The sequence below is a fragment of the Rhamphochromis longiceps genome, linkage group LG14 (genome assembly GCF_057381845.1).
Source record: "Rhamphochromis longiceps isolate RC_006_pf linkage group LG14, R_longiceps_female_GT1.1, whole genome shotgun sequence".
In the NCBI taxonomy this organism is placed as follows: domain Eukaryota; kingdom Metazoa; phylum Chordata; class Actinopteri; order Cichliformes; family Cichlidae; genus Rhamphochromis; species Rhamphochromis longiceps.
In genome coordinates, this window is record NC_140570.1 from 23520011 (window position 1) to 23540827 (window position 20817).

Below are 20817 nucleotides of genomic sequence, written 5' to 3' on the forward strand. Positions count from 1 at the left end.
AACGCCCCCTCTCCCCCTCCTTTATCTGTCCACAATCTCTTCATCTAAGCTCTTTTCACCTCTTTATCCTATACAATTAGTGCAAGAAAGACAGAAGAAATAGAGAAAGGAATACATAGATTAATTAAAAGAAAGTCTGTGACATACACAAAGACAGAACTGAGAGAGAAAAAACAGCTATATTGACCTAACTCTTTGTATTTCATACTAAGACTTCTCTAGGACAAAACCCTGCCATATGAGGCAATGTCACAGTTTCGGTGTGCGAGTGTCCTGGCTACAGCTGTTGGTCCATATCTGTCATTAGCCCAACCAGGCAATTTGCCTCAGTAAACTCTTCAACTCACCAAGGGACACTCAGACATCAGCTATCCCCGAAGAGAACCATGTGGACAACAACCTGTGATGCATCGCAAAAATAAAGAGGCTTGTTTCCAGGCTGCCCGTTCCAATAAAACAAACCCACTTCGTTTTCACAAAGAAAAAAACATCTGAAACTAAACCACAGCTTTACAGAAAAAAAGGGAACGGTAGCTCCCACAGAGATAACACCCAATGTCCCCAAACACCAGATCATGTTAATTTTTATCAGCAAACTAGTTTGTCAAAACTGCATATAAGTCGCATTTAAAATATGATGAGGGTTTGACAGCATTATGGGAAATGTACTATCTGTATTTCTAATACTATGTATTAAAGGTGAAGCTGTAGGATAATCCCTGGATTACTTTTTACTTCCCTGATGAAAATGACATTAACATATAAATTGCAGGACTGTTCAAGAAATATTGATAGTCAATAGGTAGATATGCTTATGTTTATAGCATTAGTAGAGCCAAAACTGGCCAACAGAAAAACTCGATGAGCAATCTTTTTTTTTTTTAATCTGTGACAGCACAGCAAAGAGTCAAGACGTGTATGTTACCATAGTAAATCCTGTCATGTGACTTGATTTACTATGGTAACTTCCCAGAGTATTGTTTAACATCTTCATGACTCGTTTTTAAAACACATGTATGGCGTTTACACCATACCGCAGGTGTTGGTAGATGTTTTTACCTATAACACATAAAATCCATCTTATTTGAGGTGTATTTTGCTTTGATCTTTAAGAGGAGTTACTCTTCATTAGCCACGTGTAATATGGTAATCCAACTGTCAAGCATATGATTAAAAATTGGTATGATTAAAAAAAAATAGAACAGAAACAGAAACAAACTCAAACTTTGTGACAACACAGCTTCTCACCCTGTGAAAAGCAGATGCTACATTTAAACGCCAGACTTTTAAAGGTCCTTTAAAGAGTTGAGGTATAAATTTATTCTAAGTAGGACCCCCGAGTGAAGCAACACATTTTACCTCACAGACCCCAACAAACACTTGTTAAAATGAGAATAAAGGGCTATTTAAGAAAGGGCATTAAGTAACAATTTTCTAATCTATTTGCACTTTGTTAATCAGAGAGCCAACCTTAAACCCAAAACCCATACAGCAAAGATTTGGAAACGGAAATATTGAAAATATTAGAGTCACATTCTATGTGAATTTAGCTGTTTTCAATACTTGCACTTCAACAAAGGGAGGCATGTTTTTAAAGGATAATGGCTACCATGTGTTAAATGAGAGGAGGAGTTGTTATTCGCTTATTCACTAATACTTCCAAATTAAAATACTGTTAAACACCGATAATGTAATGCAGAGCAACCCACGCTACAAAAAAATTTGGCTTTGCTATCAAGACAAAAAGTCCCTCAATTTACTTTTAGCAAAGGTCTACAATGTCATATCATGACATAAGGTAAATTCCATAGTTACAGTTTTCTATGAATCGTGACCTTAACTCAACCTGCAACCCTGGACTGACCTGCAAGTCACCCTCCATCATTAGGGTTTCTTCAGACTCTTTCCACAGAACCGATGGCGTACCCTCCTCCCCCCTCGTTCTTCTACTCCCCCCTCTTGTCTTGTATCCTTCCTTGGGCAGTGTGTGCGGTAGAACGATGGGTACAGCTGCTGATTGAGCCAGTAATCCTGATGAGGCTGATTCCTCGTGTATTGATTGAGCTGCTGGCTTTCTTCTACTTCACTCTAAAAAAGCTGTGCATCTGGACTGATTATCTGCTGTAGGCCACCTCTTTTGCTATCGCTCCAAATCTCCCAAAGCAAAAAAAAGAAAAAGAAAAAATAAATCCAACTCAGACTTGGGTGATCTTTGTTTGTGTATCTGTTTGTATGTGTGTCTGTGTGTATATGTGCCTGGACATGTACGTGAATGCGAACAAAAACAGAAACTAACGCAGAGCCCTGGGAGCAATTAGCTTCAGACTTTGTTTCTGCATCGCTACTGATCGCGTTCAGTCAATCTGCTGAGATGCAAAAACAACACAAGCCAAACGTGAACAATGAAACAAACCTTAGACCACACAAGCCTTAAATGCCCACCTAATTACTTCACCACTCATGAGGTTACAACAGGAAAAGGTAACATTAGTATTCATCATGAAAAATCAAGCTCCGGAATGTAAAGGGAAGCCTGACCGTCACATCAGTGTGAAATCTGATCCGGTTTTAGTCATGAATAAACAGCAAAACAGTTACTGACTCCCATATAAAAATGATTTACAGTAATGCAAGCAAATAATTACTGTAAAAAAATAAAAAGTGTATACTTGACTGAGAGTCAGGATCGCTGGTTGAAACACCATGGTAAGTGTCAATGTGGCTGATGCACCAATCTTGAAAGCAATAGATCAGCAGAAAGTCATAAATGCCTGTTTGGAAATCTACACGAATAGGTGTGTGAGGAATTGAGAAAAACATTTGCAACAGCCCTGGAACTCTACCTCTGAGAGAGATGAGCTCTGTTATTTACAGTTCTCTGTCCCGAATCGTAATCAGAGTCTTGCACTCCCCAGGCAGCTGACTACTGGGGTGCAATCTCTCCGTAAGCATTAAAATGCCCATAAATTCAAACACTCAGTATTCAACTATTCAAATTCCCTGAGACATACATATATACACAAAAAACCATAAACTGGTAAACATACAAATGTGTTTGCGTGTGAGTCTTCGTAAGTTTGTAATGTTTAACTCAGCTATCCTGATGAGTATAAAAACAAAGCAAAAACCAAGAATCAAATGCAAATATGGTATAATCAGTCCCTGTTGGTATACTCGGGGGGAAAAGGTATAGGGAAACATCTGCAGATGCACAGTGGCTAAAATATAAGTCTACTAATCTCTGTGAGTACATGATCGTGTCAATAACTTGGTCTATGTGTATATCTCCAGCTTTTCTGTACAAAATGTTACAATCACAATACAAAATTGTGCCGTAATAGAAACCTATAGCTCAATATAACCCATCTTGCCTTAAATTTGTTAATAAGTTTGAAAACTTAGTGCACTCATTTGTGACTTTGCAAATGAGTTCACAGTCATACACATGTCATTTAGAGAAACTTAAAACCACTAGCTTTCATATTTGCCAAGATAACGCATATAAGCATATTGATTAATGCTGTTTATGCATCTAATCTTCTCTTGAATAATTCAAAGCACCTTTTATGGAGTACTACATCAATCACACCTATAGACCAAGCGACAGACATCTCCAAACTCAAGCTAGACCATTACCATACAACATGCTATATTTAACCATCACTTCATTTGAATGTCTACTCTTGAAGCACTTTGAGGGGAAACAACAGTGCTCTTAAAAAATACCAACATTGAAAAGATTTGAATGACAAATTTACAATCAGCTTAACAACATTTAGTGATGATGCAGAGAAAAGAAGAGAATCCAAGATTGTATTTACCTCTTATGGCAAATATGGCCTGTTTGTTATTTGGTAATAATGAACAATGGAGTTTTGTTGAGAACTGAAAAGATCACAATAGCCAACCAGCACCTCTATACGGCATGGATAGTGTGCTGAAAACACTCTTCAGAGACTTTGCTCCATATTGATATGATAGTGTCACACAGTTGTTGCACATCCATGATGCCAATCTGCCGTTCCACCACACCCATAAGGTGCTCTACTGGAATGAGATCTGTGTGGAGCTCATTTGAGTACAGCAAACACACTGTCATATTAATGCAGTTTGAGAAGTACATTGAATGACCACTGTGGTTATGACAGGATGGAAATGGTCAGAAATAATACTTAGGTAGGCTGGGGCATTTAAACAATGCTGAGCTGGTGTTTAAGGGCCCAAAGTATGGCAAAAAATATCTGCAATATCAACATTTGCCAGTCTTAACCAGTGATAGACAGCACAATTTATCTATGCTTCATGTTGTTTATGGTGACTTTTGACTGCACCATGGAAATGTTGCAGCTGAAATCGAGACTCATCAGGCCAGGAATGCTTTTCAAACGTCAATCTTCAATCGCCCGTTGTGACCTCAGTTTCCTGTTCTTAGCTGACAGGTGTTTCACCTGGTGTGGTCTTCTGCTGCTATCTTCTTCTGCTTCAAGGTTAAACATGTGCATTCAGAGATGCTCTTCTGCATGCCTTAATTGCCAACAGTCTGGCCATTTTCCTTTGACCTTTGGCATTAACAAGTCGTTTTCACTCAGAACTGCTGCTCACTGGATATTTTACCTTTTTGAGACCATTCTCTGTAAACCCCAGAGTGAGACAACCCCAGCAGATCAGCAGTTACTGAAATACTCATACCAACAACCATGCCATGTTCAAAGTCGCTTTAATCTCCCTTTTCCCCTATTCTGATAGCCTGAACTTCAGCAGGTCCTCTTGACCATCTCTAAATGCGCTGAGTCCCTCCCATGTGAACGGTTCATTAGCTATTTGCGCTATCAAGCAGTTGAACAGGTGTACCTAATAAAGTGGCTGGTGAGCAATCGCGCCACTTTAAATCCAATGTCACTCAAATCAAAGTTATGAATATCCTTAACAACAGAGTTAAGTGGCAACTGGAGCTGTGCTTGACAGTGCTGAAAGATGATTTCAACTTCATGAGCTCAGACGTTTGCAGAAGTGGAGAGTTACTGAGAAGTGTTTGAATTTCGGGGTCACTCATTTGTGTGGCATATTCAGGGTCATTTGCGTAGCGTGTGGTGGGGCGAGGGTCATTTGCGTAAGGGTGCTGGGAGCTGCAGTTTAGTATGCAGGGAGGCAGGGGAGGGAGGGCATGTGACATCCACAGAGAGCCAGGACCCTCACTGACCCCTCTCTATAATTCATCCCCGGGAATATGGGGCACATCAAACCTTCGTTTCTTCCCACCCAAAAAGAGGAGAGAAAACCTTTTCACTTTGTTGCACGGCACTCTGACCCCGTATTAAAGCGAGTAGCAAGAGAAACCCTGAAAATGTCGGTTATTAAATTTTCAGGGCTGTCCCAGGAGAGCGTTTCCAGCAGCTCTCTGATTCATAGCTGGGAGAGGACTGAGGAAAGGCCCCATGCTGACAAAAGGACCAAGAGGGACAAGGGGATGGGGAGAAAAACTTTTGCTTTCATTTTTAGCGTTTATGAACAGGTACACACACAACCGCACACACAAAAGTAGCAGCTAATATGAGAGAGGACACAGTGGATTACCTGTGTGTGTGTTTGGGCACAATTTGGGATGAATTAAATGCTAATATAAAAGCGGGACCAGACCCTCGGGGAGGCTCCATCCTCCCTCTATCCCCGTTTTCTCTGCCACTCTCCCTCTCTCCCTGCTTGTTAACTGCAGGTATTCAGCTCCAATTGCAGAGGTTTCATTAGGAATGCAGATATCAAAGTGTGCAAGTGTGTGTGAGTGTGTTTTGAATAGAACTTACCAGATGTTCTAATCTGCCTTTGATGTTCCCAGCGTCCCTGCAACACAACAACACATTTCCCCCACTGTAAATAAAGTGCCGGCACAAAAAGTCATTTAATAAAAGCAGATTTGCAGACACACACACACAAACATCAACTAACACACACAACAAACTCTGTCAAGTGCGATTTTCTGATTTAATTTCACAGTTTGAGTCATTGCACTGAAACACTACCTGTGGCCAATCCTAAGTAACCAGAATTAGACTCCAGCTACGAATCATTGTTATTAATAAACAATCTATTTTCTTGATTCCTCGATGAATGGGGAGGCAAGCCATCAGTGGTTTTCTGAGGTTGTGATGATACCTTAAAATGTCTCACTGTGGTGGTAGTTAAGCCGAATTATTTTCAACTAATCATTTCACAGTCGGCAACTGTCATAACCACTAAAGCCTCTTTCTGTTTCAGCTGCAACGTACGCGGGATGAGAATAGCTGTAAGAGGGGAAAAAAATCCTGATGATATCAAAAGGCATTTGGTTAATCAAAAGAGGTAACCAAAAAAAGCACATAATGAGGAATTATACTAATTGTTAACCTTTCAGACTGAAATGCTGTGTGCATTTTCATGTGTTTGCATCTGCACCACACAGAGGTTAACTAATATTGTTGCCACACTGCTGGCATTCATAATAATAATTTCCAACTACAAAGAAAGAACTGGGAGCTTATTATCTGTGAATTAATAAAAAATGTGTGTATGATTATCAGGGTAGCAACAGCAGAACGGCGAGCCGAGGAAGCGGAGGAGTGGGGAGCAGTCTGTTTTTAAAAAGAGCAAATTGGCAGTAAATAATAGATGCAATTTTGGCACATTTCAAATTTGCAGCAGTGGAAATCAAAAGATCAAGAGAACACAAACAGCCCCCGTCCCCCCGATCTCAGCACCCCTCGTCCAACTCTGGCCTCCATTACTGACAACTCCACCCAGGCTGTGGCGTTTTACGGCGTTCGTGTGTGTCTGTGTGTGTGCTGAAAGGGAGAAAGGCTTATCGACAGGCTTCAGTTGCTAATGCAGCCAGCAGCATCACAGTGTAAATCTACACCATCTCTAAAATTACATACTGTCTAATCCATCCCACCCCTCCAGCCCCCTCTACCTCCATTCACCCATCCATCCATGTCTCAACACCATCAACCTTTCCGAAAAGCATCAAGGAATGAAGAAAAAGCTACACACCCTAGAAAACTTAAAAGAAACAAACAAAAAAAAAAAAACACTACAAGAACTAAAGAAGAACAAAAAAATAAAGTCATGAAGAAAAGATGTTTGCTTGTTTATTCTGAGCTCTGTCACTGAGCCACAGGCAGACAAGTCAACCACTTAAGGCAAACTTCATCTAGCTGTAATTACATTACATTCTGACAAACACCCCGCCACATTCATTATACATGACGGGCGCCCGGCTACTAGACAGCAAGACATTTGTTACCGTGGTGACAGTGTGTGTAATCCACTAATGAAGCGCAATTAGTGAGAAACAATCTAACACAGGGGAGACGCAGCGCTCGATCCCTCCTCCTCCACTCATTTCCCTTTGCTTTTTTTCTCCCCCCGTCTCCCCTCTTCCTTTTTATAGCTACAGTTTTCCTTTTTTTTTTTTTCCTTTTTTTTTTGATTCAACCTTTATTAAGCTCTTAACATGCATTTAATCTCCCACTCTTTCATCTGTTGTCCTGACTTCATCAAGGACAAGCTGTCCAGCATGGTCCGCACCAGTGCCGAAGGGATCGCTCTATCCATTAGACAACCACAGCTGACACACACACACACACACGCACGCACACTTTTACATCCTCATCTCTCTTTTCAAAACATCATATAATCTGCGGAGGTCTTCGGGGACCGAGCTTTCCTTTTCTCCTTATCTGTCTCTCCCTCCCTCCTTCTGTACTCTGTGCATTCAGCGCAGAGGCAGCATCGATTTCTGAATTACGCCACAATATTAAATAATTAATATACTTGCCGTGATTGATGTTTTGCATTAGGCCAATATTAGGTTATCAATCAAAATCCACTTGGTTTAATGTAATAATATTGAAAATGTGTCAGTGCCTGTTCATCCAATTTGTAGTGGAGGCAGGCCAGATAGTAATGGTGGTGTAGCACAAGGCCTCAGAGACACTATGGCCTGCTTACTACAACCACAGGAGCACATTACAGCCCCGGCACACAACATGAGAGAGGGAGGGCGGCAATGGCAAGAGAGATGAAGTGCAGACATGGGAAGACGAGAATGAAGCAGACAGACGGTGATTTGTGATGTGATGGGATGTGACGGACTTGGCACGGTGAGAAGGCACACTAATCATGTGACATATTTAGTAGCCCTCTATGAAGAAAATGAATTCATGGCGCATTAAAATCATACTTTTCATACTGATTAATTTATTTTTAAGTGAGCAGTTTACTCATAAGTGCTATTAGTTTTTCAGTGGTAGTCATTTTATGATCGTTAAGGTCTATTAAAGGCAGCAAAGTTTGGCTGAAAAAAAAAACTGTGGTTCAAATCGGGCCCTAAAAATTGCTTTAGATATTAGACTTCCAAACTCCAAATCATATACTGACTTCAGTTAAAAAAGTATTTTCACATTAGAAATGGACTAATTAAAGCAAGATAAGCACACACTACCGCTGTTTACTGTGGTAATGTACGGCTGCAGTAAACCGAGACAGCTCAACAATATATAACATATAGAATTAAGAAATCGTTTATCTTAATGGCTATGTCTGTACCTTTGTCATCGTGACATATCAAAATATCTTCCAAAAAATTGGATTGGTTGGCAGGTGAGTGTTTTAAACATTCTCACACTGTTGCAAATTAGCTCTGACAAACACTGGCCAACTGTGACCTCTAAGACGACGTCTATTTAAGAGTACAAAACTTGCACAACTTTGGGAGTTGGGAGATAAACAACATGAAAGAACTACGGTATTTTCGCTGGTCTTGCCTTCAGGACATAGTCCTGTTTCACACAATGAGCGAGGTTACAGCTTGGCTATTGTAATGATCTTGCAACAGCTTGGGTCAAATGGCCCATGATATGAGGGCAGCAACAACCTACATTTATTGATCAGCTGATACAAATATCCCATGAATGTGCTTATTATGGCACCATTTTAAGTTAAAATAACACTAATGGCATACCATAAAAAAAAACCCTAAGAAAATTCTTGTTGAGTTGTGGCAGCAGATTTGTTTGCAGCCATTAGTAAGTTTTGCCATCATGCAGTCTACATACATAAAATATGACCACTTAAAGTTGCAGGGAAGCTAACAGAGGGAAGCTAACAGCCATGGGGTAACACTAATGTCATACCCGAGTTTATTAAATTCAATGTGCACACCGCGGCTTGCAAAAAGGTTATAAAACTGCTAAAAGCACACAGTCTGGACACACACCTGTAAGTGGAAAGCTTTTCCTTTAAAATTGAAATTGCAGCAGCCATTGAATGGTCACTTGTGCCCACTAAAGCTATGGCTTGCCATGGCAAGTGAGTGTCTTTACAGAATCACTGGGAGTTAACCAGCAACTATTTAAGGATATAATGCCAGAATCTGACAGAGGAGACACTGCAGTGCAGAAGCAGACAGGTTGGACTATTGAGCAGACTAAAACATGAAAATCTCTGACCTTCACCCATCCTAGTCATACACAGCGATTTGTCATTGTGTTCAGTTTTTCACACAACAAAAAAAAGAAGGAAATTTATGTCATTACTTGTTCGCATTACCTCTCTTTTCTCTTCGGAATAGTTACACGCCAGGATGACTGAGAGGCCTAGCAGAGAATGGCAAGTGGGCAAGAAGGGGAAAGACACAGGGAGAGTAATGCCCTGTTGTTCCAGGAAATTTAATTAGTTATCTGCGGTCAATTAAGTAAAACTGGACAAACAAGGGAGAGTGTTAAGCTCTGGCAAGGTCAATACTGACCAATTCAACATGGTTGCTGGATCCATCACACTGTCTGCACTCATGCTTTCTCATTCCTGCTCCTTTTCTCTTTTCCCCCTCTCCTTCCACTCAGTCGCTTTTCTTCTCATCGTGCCCTCCCAGCATGCTTTCTTCCTCTATCACTCACAGTAGATGTTCTGTTACAATGTGTCCAAAGCCCTTTTGTCTCTTGTATTCGACCAATGATTTTAAGCTGTTGCCTCATCTTACCTCATCGTTTTCCTTATGTCTCTCCTTACCTGTCATGTTGCCTTCTTCCAACCCCTCCCCCGGATGGCTTTCTTTCCCTTTTCTCTCTTTACCTGACCCTCCAAAGCCCCCGCAATTCTGCTAGTAGACAATTAATTACACAGCTAGCGCCAGATGAGTTGTCATTTGGGGTTCACGTTTCTAATAATTGCATTAGGTCTTCAGGTTTTGCTAAGATCTCCTCCCCTTCTTTCCTTCACTCTCTTTCCCTTTCTTTCTCTTTCCATCTTTGCTAGATTCCCCCCCACCCCCCCTTTGACATAGCTGATCTGAATATCTTTAGTCAGTCAATGGAGGTGACAGAGGGACTTAAAATGCAGAGGCAGTCATTTGATTTCCAGCTTACAGAGCTGCCCATTAGCCCAGCACTCATCAGCCATGCATTACCTCTCAGACCCATAATCCGGTGTGCGGACGATTTAACCCTTTCACTCTCCACTACTAGCCAGGTTTACCATGTAATATCAGACTTTCATACATCAATGGGTTTGCTTCCACAGGCCGTGTTACACACCTTTAACTTTCCCCTTTATCTGACTGTAATGATTTCACTGCCCTTTACTCACAGTTTCAGTTCAGGAACCATAAGAGGCTTCCTATTAAATAAAAATGACTTATAATAAGAACATACCATGTTATTACTTGTGTTGTAATGTATTGTATTACACATTACCCTATTTCACTGATTTACCCCGCATGGGTAAATCAGTGAAATTACAGTAAGATTCATTAATCGCTCTGCAATCGATGGAAAGGTGACAAGCAGTAGCAGCAGCAGCAACTTCAACTAGATATTTCTCACTTTGCCATGACAAAACATGACTTTCTTTTGCTGCCGATTTGCAAAACCTGAGGAAGCCAAACAGCCAAATAATGCTTTACATTTGGGGTGATTAACTTTTGTCTCTTTCATTCAGAAAATCTCAGAAATGTGGTGGTTTATAGAAAAACTTAAAACATAACATTTAGCAAGAAACAAAACAAAACGAAAAACTAACCAAAAAAGTGTGATCCATAAAGAAAACACTTAATGTAAAACCGTTTGCATGTTATTAGTTTTGTCATATTGTATTTATAACTGTGAGTTGAAGACTTCTTGGTATTCCAAACAAAGGGTTCACAAACGATATCTTGCGACTGTATAACCAACAGAAGTCTTTAACCTTTTGATTAGCAACAGTGCATTTTTGTATTTTCTCATACAATTAAAAAGTAAAATAAAATAAAAAACCTGGCCCTCAGCAGCCTCTTCACCCTCAACTTATCATCAGTCACTGATCGTGAGAAGAGGAGCAGAGCAGGAGCAAAAGAAGGCAAGACACCGTATTACTATAAAGAAGACATCATAAGAGAGAGTGAGAGAGTGTGCGAGTGTATATGTGTGTGTGAGAGAGAGTGTGTGAATTTGTGACTCATTTGCTACAGTTGCATGCCTTGTCAAGTGTGTCATTGAGCATTCATATGTTGTTTGACTGCTGACAGAATGGCAGGCATATTTATTAAAAAGTCAATGTGATGGGGACACTGGAGCAAGCATATTCACTCACACATACACACTCACATAAAGCACACTAATACAGAGTCCACATCAGTGGGATCTGCCTGTTTAACTAATATAGGGATAAAGCTTGATATTGAACTGTAGAGGATTGGGTATAGAGACGCACGCACAAGCACAATAGTACAGGGAGTGCAGCTTCCCCTCAGGCCTGATTGCCATCTCCATAGCCCTTTTTTAACAGGGCTGCCAATTGAAATTGAAATTGTATTTTTGTGTGTGCTATCAGAACTACCTCTCAGGGTTTTATACAGCTAAGAGGAGGGCTGGTGGGACACACACTCTCAGACTCACACACACATATACACAGAAAGGGATAATACAGGGGCAAGTCGGGGGCTGTCACTCTTCCATGCAGAACACAGAGAGGGAACAAAACGCAGACTTATCGTTCTATGCTTTTATGTAATTCAGCATGCATACAGGCGTGCACACACACACACACACACATACATTTGCGGGTACACAAGCTGACCTCCCTCCCAGTGGAAGGGGCTTTACTTTAGCATAATCCCAAAATGGTAGAGAAAAGCAGCCCATTAAAATGGGGGTAAAAAATTCAGCACTTTATGTTTCTCTCAAGGAGGTTTAAGTGCAGTCAATAAAAAAGTCAAAGAAGTATGAATATGAAAAGAAGAAGTTGATTTAAGGAGGCTCTTTCTGTTGTATGAGATAAAAATGCAAGCAGACACCTGTTCGTGTTACCCGTGTCTGCCAAACACGGGCCCAACGCCCAAATAAAAGAGCGACAGCAACACTTGTGGAGCGAGAAAATGAAGAATAAATCTCTTTAAAGTCTTCCAGGATTAACATCATCTTCATTTATAATAAGAAACAGCAATATCGTCAAAATGTGAAACTGGGAAAACCTTTCAAGAAGCAGCATCATGACTACTATCTTATCAGTGTCTCCAAACTAAAAAAACATTTATTTAGCCCACACTAATTAACTGACAGGACCTAATTTTGTACAGTCAACACAAAAATGCAACAAAGTCATCATTTTTTTTTCAATATGGTGGGCATTATGAATATAAATAGCACTGAGAAGAAAACAAAGAAAGGGACAAATTATGGAGAGACTGGTGTTGGTGAACCTTGTAGTGGAGACTGAAAATAATTTTCTATCTAAAGATAGATTAGTTATATTAGCAAATGATTAAACTGGAGAGTATAAATGCCAAACTAGGTTTAAACTAATTTTTTTAAAAAGTGTCACCAATGCATAATCAAATTTATGTTGATTTTACCTTTTACAGAATGTGATTATAAGTTACACCTAAGCTCTAAGCAATCCACTACACAAGAAGACAAACTCCACAGGTGTGTCTACAACTGTGAAAATCACTTAAAATCACAAGACAGATAAAAAGTACATTGGGTTTAAATAAACAAACTTGGAGATTAACATCAATATATTGATTCATTTACATCATATGTAAAAGCAAAACAAAATATGGAAGGGTCTAAAATTATAAACAGGACTCACTTCAGTCCAGGGACACATACAGCCCTGTTTGAACTCAACTGGGCCGAGGCAGTAAAAACATTGAATAATAACCCATTAAAATAAAAAAATCATCCCAACAAATATAATCACACACTCAAATCACCTTCACCTAGATCAATATGGATATTTCAAAGAATCTAATAAAAGCAAAGTGGCTAATGCTAAATTTGTCTGGGTTCAGAGCCAGCCAGAAGCCTCGGTATGAGCAAAGGATCAAAGTCATCCTGAGGACATTTATGGAGACCAACGAAAAACACAAAAGGGTTCAGATTCTGTTATCTGGTGAAGTTATAAACCTACAGGAAAATAATTAAAGTACCTGACACTTGTTTTGTTATATAAATCTGTTCCACCTGCTTTTGTTTTGCAACACAAAATATGTCAAGTAAAGGTGGGTTTACAGCAACTCATTTTCAGTTAATTACTTGTACTAATTTCCTGTACCACAGCACCTTATTCTCAATTGTTTTCAGTGGGAGAAGAACCTGTAGTTTGGGGAGATTTATTGTTTTTTTATGACAAAAATATTTCACATTGTGGAAAAGTTCCATTTTAGTTTATACAGTTCTCAGAAAGAAAATAACAGAAGCAAAAAAAGTTGGTATCAGCAGGTCACACAAAGGAAAAAAATTATAACAACCGAAGAAATTTGCTACCGGGCATCTCTCGTATTTAATATATAGTTGTTGTTTTTTTTTTAAATTATTGCTGTGGTTGAGAAACACATCGCCCTCCTTTGGCTTAAGCGTCCTGGGTACAGGGCAATGACTCTGATCTGTCACTCTGATAACAGCTCAGACAACCGTTCTCATAATCAAACATCAGCAGGCCATAGTTAAAGGACCACCTTCAGCTCCCTGTGAGCTAAGAAATGCTAAACTGCTGAAGACGTCATATCGCGGATAAAATATTACACACAGAACAAGTCTCCCTATTTAAAAAACTATATCTCCCCCTTCTTAGCCTATACACACCAGCTCTGGAGGGATCTGAGGGCTGGGGCCAAGTTTTAAAGAAAATTGACTTCTTTTTATCGTGTTACATAGAGGGAGATCAGGACAAAGACATAGAGAGAAAAGCAAAAGGGAGACATGGAGAGCAATCAATTTCCCCATGGTTTTCTTCAATAGCCAGTGGTCCTTTTCATACTTCCCAATTATAACCTTTCCTAATCAGAGAAATGCCTCTCTATTATTGAGGCTGAGACAATGACGCTCCCCAACATTACTGCCTGTTCCAAAACTATGTAGATTGCCGTACTGGTACACAAAGACTACACTGGGCTATACGGCAAGGACTGGGGGGGTGGTGGCTGTGTTAAAATCACATGTGGAAATCTTTTGGCTCTCCTCTCGGCCCCAGAAAACTGATGGGGAACAATGGCAGCCCGGCACAGCATCTGTCATGGCACAATATAAAAAGATGATCTTGGCACCGAATGGACAAAAAAAAAGAAAAAAGAAAAGAAAAGAACGAAAGAGAGGGAGGAAGACGGGGGAATGAAGAGGAGGGGAAGGGGAGGGCCAGGCGAGAGGTAATTCATTTGCAAATCAGGCCCTGGTGCTCAGGTCTATTTCAAGCTGCCAGTGGGTGCCAGGAGTTAACAAGGTAATCAGTTTCAATCCTGCCCTTCAATTGTACATCACACCCTCATCCAGAGAATACCCAGGCCTTTCTATACGGGGTAGAGGGGGAAATAGCAATCTGGCTGCTGGCTTGCCGCACACAAAACCCACACACACACAGACATGCACGCACACACACCTGAAGACAAGTTATTAATAGCCATGTATCCACTACATGTCCTTACAAGCAACTGTACAGAGACAACTAGAGCTGACACAAGCAGCTAAGGAATCTATAGAAGAAAACCAAACTGATATCTCCTGATTTTATGATTTCCACTTAAGAGTCAATGACTTACTATTTTCAAATACTTAATTAGGGCAAAATATTAGGGATAAAACTAAAGAAATCTCTGCTCAAGTTCTGGGGAAAAAAACATCCACAAAGCCCACGATAAATGCATTTCTTTTACACTAATTCAGCAAGAATATAAACATTAGATTGGTAGGCATTAAAAATATTCATTCAGCACAACTAAAGCACTGTAAAATATTGCTTTAGTAGTGCTACACTTTTTCCCCATCTTATTTTTACTGCATGTTTGAATCTGTCTATGTATACTCTTACCTGTATTTTGAGTTATTGCAAGTCAAATAAAAAAATCTGCATGAATTTTAGGGTGCGTGCATTTAAAGAGTCTCCCTATTTTATACCTACTTTCAGTCTCAAGTTTAGTGGCAGCAGGAGCAGTAGGTTGCACTGAACCAAACAGTGGTACATGTAAAGTGGCAGAGGGAAAACAGAGCTAAACCTGTTCTAATCTTTTCTTTCCTCTCTCTGCATCCCTCCCTTTAGCCTTTGTCAGCTGTAACCGGCTGGCCGAGAGGCAGTTAGCCCCCGTTAGTCCCTCATCTACATAATCAATATGACAACCTTATTTTTCTGATGCAAACAGGATTTCACTGCTGAGCTGTGTTTGTTGATGTGTGTGTGTATCTGTGAGTGAGGGAGTGTGTGAGTGTGTGTGTGAGAGAGAAAGAGTGCCCAGTCTGCTCGTAGCCAGCCTCAGTCATGGCCCTCTTTAGCCTAATTAGATTAGGTGTGATTATCCCGGCTCTACCTTACAAGTGTACAGGCGGGATAAAGTGGCCACAAAGGCCAGCCTGTCACAGGCACCGGGCTCTGGTCTGCAGGTTATCAGGGTCCAGGGAGACACACCGCGTACATTGTTATTCATATCATCTACACACCGTTTTCTACTGTGCCTTTTTCACTTCTCTTCGTTCAACCCCCCCTTCAGTGTCTGTGGTGTCAAACTGGCGAAAGCACCGGCCAGGGTAACTGTCTTTTTTTTCTCTCTCTCGTTCAGTCTGTCAGAAGACAAAACAACATGGCCCCAAGCACTCTGCAGTTTAGCCTACAGGGAGAAATGTCAGGAGCGCTCGTGTGTACGTGCATGCATGTGTGTGTCTGTTTTTCTGCAGACTTCAAGGAAAAGTGGTAAAAAGAAAAAAAAAGAAAGAAAGAAATAAAGAAAGAAAAGTTAACCCAAGTCTTCGAGTAATGCAAGAAGACAAACGAACACAGCAAAGGCTAACGTGCACACAAAGATTGCAAAGAAAGTGTTTAACCTTACTCTGAAGACCTGAATCTACTCCATTCTACTCTAAACGCTTTATTGGTAGAGACCAAACTGTGTCGTATGTGTGTGTGTTGGCATATTTTGTTTAGGTCTTAAAAAGTCCAGATTAAAATCTAATGTTACACGTTTGTGATCACTTTTTGGGATTTTCACTTTGGGTATCATTTTTGTCAAAGTCTTTAGCAAAACACAAACAGTTTTGTAGAAAAACATCTTCATGTTTCTAAAAGCGAAGCCACCGCAAGAATCTCAGAATCTTGCTCAGTGTGCGGTAACATGCTTTCTATACATGAGAGATTTCAACATACAGTATGACCACAAATAAACTTCTCCTCTCTAATGCACACTCAACATACAGCAATTATGGCATATGTATACCTGCCAAAATGTGCGTGCCATAACATTAGCTCCAGTGGCATTTTTCATTCTGATTAATATGTGTTTGAAAATTTAACGAGATGATTTGCTACTCTGTTTCATTTTTGTGAAATACTCCACCATTTTCCCCTAAAAACATTTTCCACATACAGCTCGGCACTGACAGATTTCAGTTGGCCTCCATCAGTGAGTGTGTACGTGGAAGAAAAGAAGTGAATTATTTCACTCTGTTGATTAGACAGCAGTGCCCGCGATATTTATACACACTGTACATACTTTCCGTGTCGTCAGAACTGGGCATAGAAAGAGGCAGAAACAGAGAATTAGAGGCGCACAAAAAAAGAGAAGAGAGAGCGAAAAAGAAGAGAAGAGGCAGTTACAGTAAGGCAGTAAGCAATGAGAAACATACAGCATCGGATCTGAGAAAAGACTACTAACTCATATAACAGCCTGCCATTAATTCCACAGTATTACTCACGCATCTAAACTGCAAGAAGAGCCGATATATCATACAAAAATGAAGAATGCATATACGCTACTGGCAAAAAGTGGACAGAAGTAGAGTGAGCGATGTGTGTGTGTTAGGGAGAATGAGTGAGATGCAAGGTGGAATAACTCTATTAGAGAACCACAGGGACTACGCTGGCGAGAGAGTAAGACAGAGCACACGAGGATGAAGGAGAGCCGGAGTGAGCAAGACATTAGTACAAATGAATTAAACATCGGCCCAGAGATCTAAACTTCTGTTGAAAAAGAGGCAGACTAAATGGGTAGGAGGGAAGGAGGAAGAAGAGGAGGGAGGCTTCGTAAGTTTCCTGCGGCTACTAAATGTTCAGCATAAGCCGTGCGGGGCCGCCAACTCCATCAGCGACACAAATAAGCACACACCCACTTGCGTGATCGGCGACTACGATCACAACTCTTTTGTTTCAGCTCGTTTCTGCGCAAAAGAAAAAAAACACTCTGAGCATGGCTGTCGATTTCAAACCTCCGCTGAGGATGATTGTTATACACCCCTCTCAGGCAAGATTTACTTCCTTACTTCTACAACTGAGTCATGGTACTTAAACTCAATGCCTGGAAAGCTGTTTACTCAGTCTGAAGGAGGTATTCTTGCAATGATCAATGCCACCAGGGAAGACCTGCAGAGCAGTATTTTTGTCTCAGGTCAGCAGAGGTCAAATGCACGGTGAGAGGTACTCCTCAGCTAACTGAAAACCATCGTCTGCTGTTCTTCTTCATGTTACTTTGCCAATTCAACTAAAAGGAACATCACTTTCTATAACGTTTTCTCACTCTCAGCCTTCCTCATAAAGACTTCAGTCAACACCTTTCCTTGCCCCTGGTGCAGATGAATAAGCACCGGAGCCTGGAGAAAATTAAACATTAACAGTGCGTCTCTTTTACACATCATTCTGCATAACCGCCTTCTCGTTTAGCTCCCCTCCTTGCCTTCAACACCACTCTGCATCCTCCAAACCAAACTAACCCAGCTTTTCCAGAAAGGGAGAGAGAGTGCAGAAAAACGTATTTCGTCGACAAGCGCAACATAAACCCTCCTAAAATCGGAGCTGGCCCGTCGTGTTTGCTGCTCATAACCTGCTGCTTATAATCCTGCCCGCATCCTCTCCTGATCCATAAAGCAGAGCAGCCAGCCACTTAAACAGCAGCCAGGACTGCCATCACTAGCTCCTGCTAAGAAAAAGGCCATAAAATGAGGAGAGGAGAGGCAAGGAGAGAAGAGGAGAAAATAAAAGAGAGGAACAGGGTAATTGGATTGGGGGATCTTCTATTTGGCCAGGTCTGGTCTCTGTCATCACGCTCCAGGCCTGGCTTCTCTCAGTGCCTACAGTAGGTCTCAAAGACATCAACACACTCACAAACAAATGAACACACACACTCTTCCCTAGATGTGTAACGGCACTGAATTGCTACCAAGTTGTCCTGTGCGCCGCTACAGCCTGCAGGGTGTTTAGTGTGCTTTTTTTTCTTTTTCCCCCCAATGTGAGTGTTTGCATACTCCCTTAACAACTCACTAAATGGTTAAACAGATTACAGAGCGCAGTAAGTGGATTGTCACAGCTCTCTATCGCTCACTCAGGGTGTCTTCTCCTGTGATTAAAAGTGGCCAGATTTTTCTCTCTCGCCCTCTCTGTCTATGCAAACACACATGCACACCCACACACCAGTTTACACAGGAAACAGGGAGGTCATTCTCAGCCAAACACAGCAAGAAAGCCCTCTTATTCATTTCAGTCTTAAGAGATTCTGATTACTTATTTATAATAACGTTAATAACTAACAATACATCATATCATATATTAAACATTATAATAGTAAGAATTATCACCATTATTGACTTTTAGTTTTGTTTTCAGTTCAGTTTCAGGGCAGTACCCTGAAATCAGGCTAATCTCTCATAGCCTGGGACTGCTGTTTAACATCCCAAAGCTGTAAAAACCTCAAATTTCAGGAGGAAATATCAATCTGACTGTACCCATACCCATCCACTATTTCAGTAAAATACTGACATAGGCAAAGAAATGTGAAGGAGTGAAAGTTGACCTTTTTCTATGATTTTTTTAAGCAGAAAAATATTTCCAGAGACAACGGGAACCAAAGAAATCTTCCCAGACCATCCAACCATCCCCAAAAAGCACTAATTATGTGTTTCACATTTGCATAACCAGTCCAAGTGACATAAATTTCAGAAATGGGTCACGCCCACAGAATGAATGCACTGTCTGTGTCTCCTGTCTGCATCATACGTGGCACTTACAAACCATTAATCGCCCCAGACGGGCAAAGACCAAATACATTTTCTGGAGCTACAAGTTGCATAGATCCCTGTGGAGGATTCCTATGATAATACCCTTTTGACAAAGCTATTTATAAGTCGTTATACTGTTCACTTCTTTTGGCCTTAAACCGGGTTTTGGAGAAGGGGTGTGGAGTCTAGTTAGATGACCTGCTTTTGTATCTAAAAGGGTTATCTAGATGTAAAGTAAGTCTATTATTAAAGACTACTACTTTGTTTTATTTGTTTGTTTTTTAATCTAATCTGCTCATTATTTGTATTAAAAAAAGAAATAACGACTACATGCAGCCATAGGCCAAGAAATGCTACAGCTGAACCAAACTGTGTGTGCATTTATCTACTGGGACCTGAGTGTGTGTCTGTGTGCACATGCTCGCTGTCCACCCTTTGCATGTAGGCATCACTCCTATTTCAGCCACCCAGCCCCCACCCAGACTACACACACGCACACCTACTCCTCTTCAGCTTCACCCACGTCTCATCTTGCTCCTGGCCACTAGGCTACCCCCCTTGACGCACACACAAATAAAACACACACTTACAGTTCATTGATTTAAGTCAATGTGAGTGTATCCTAACCTTCCGAGGACGGTGTTTGAAGTCTCTCTTACCTCCCCGGACCCGCTCCCAGAGCCAGACACAGCCTAGAGTCCTGCAAGAGTGCAGTGAAATGCAAATACAACAAACACACACACACACACAGAAGCAGCAGCTAGTGGTCCCATCCACACCACCCATACACACATTCCCACCAGGCTGAGAGGATGCCGCAGGCAGGGGCTACACACCCACAAACACACACACAAACACACTTACTTTCTCTGTGTATTACCAACACTAATGAGCTGATAGATGTTCAACAGAAGCAAAGAAGCAGACAATCATTTCCTCAGAGTAAGACAAGAAGGGAGAGAAAATCAACAGTAGTAAGTGAAAATGTGTGTGTGCCGGTGTCTAGGGTCTTGTTTTATTTTCTCTCTCTGCCTCACAGCATCCCGGCTTCCAGAGGTTAAGGCTGAGCAATGGAGCAAAGCTAGCCAAACTCAGGCCTGCAGGTCCTGCTGGGACCCCTGTGGTGAGGTTGGGTTCTGTTTAGTTTGTCAGCAGGGAAAACAGACTAATGAGAGGAATTACTAAACAATCACATTCACAGAAAGAAAACAGCAATGGGTGGGTTGGTGAGGACGGCTTGTTGTATAAAAATGTCAAGAAAATATGTTTTATATTAATGGTTTATTTTTTTTTAAAAAGAAACTCTACCAATGTGAACTACGCTGTCCTATTCTGTTGAACT

At 40.9% G+C, this 20817-nt stretch overlaps 1 protein-coding gene across 1 annotated transcript in view; it reads right to left on the minus strand.

Annotated features, from left to right (window-relative positions):
* Nucleotides 1-20817, minus strand: part of rsrc1 (arginine/serine-rich coiled-coil 1) — a 122815-nt gene that overhangs the window by 73352 nt on the left and 28646 nt on the right. The window contains exon 5 of the mRNA XM_085379488.1: nucleotides 5802-5838. Coding sequence (XP_085235614.1) covers nucleotides 5802-5838 — 37 coding nt within the window. The remainder of the gene's footprint in view (nucleotides 1-5801; nucleotides 5839-20817) is intronic.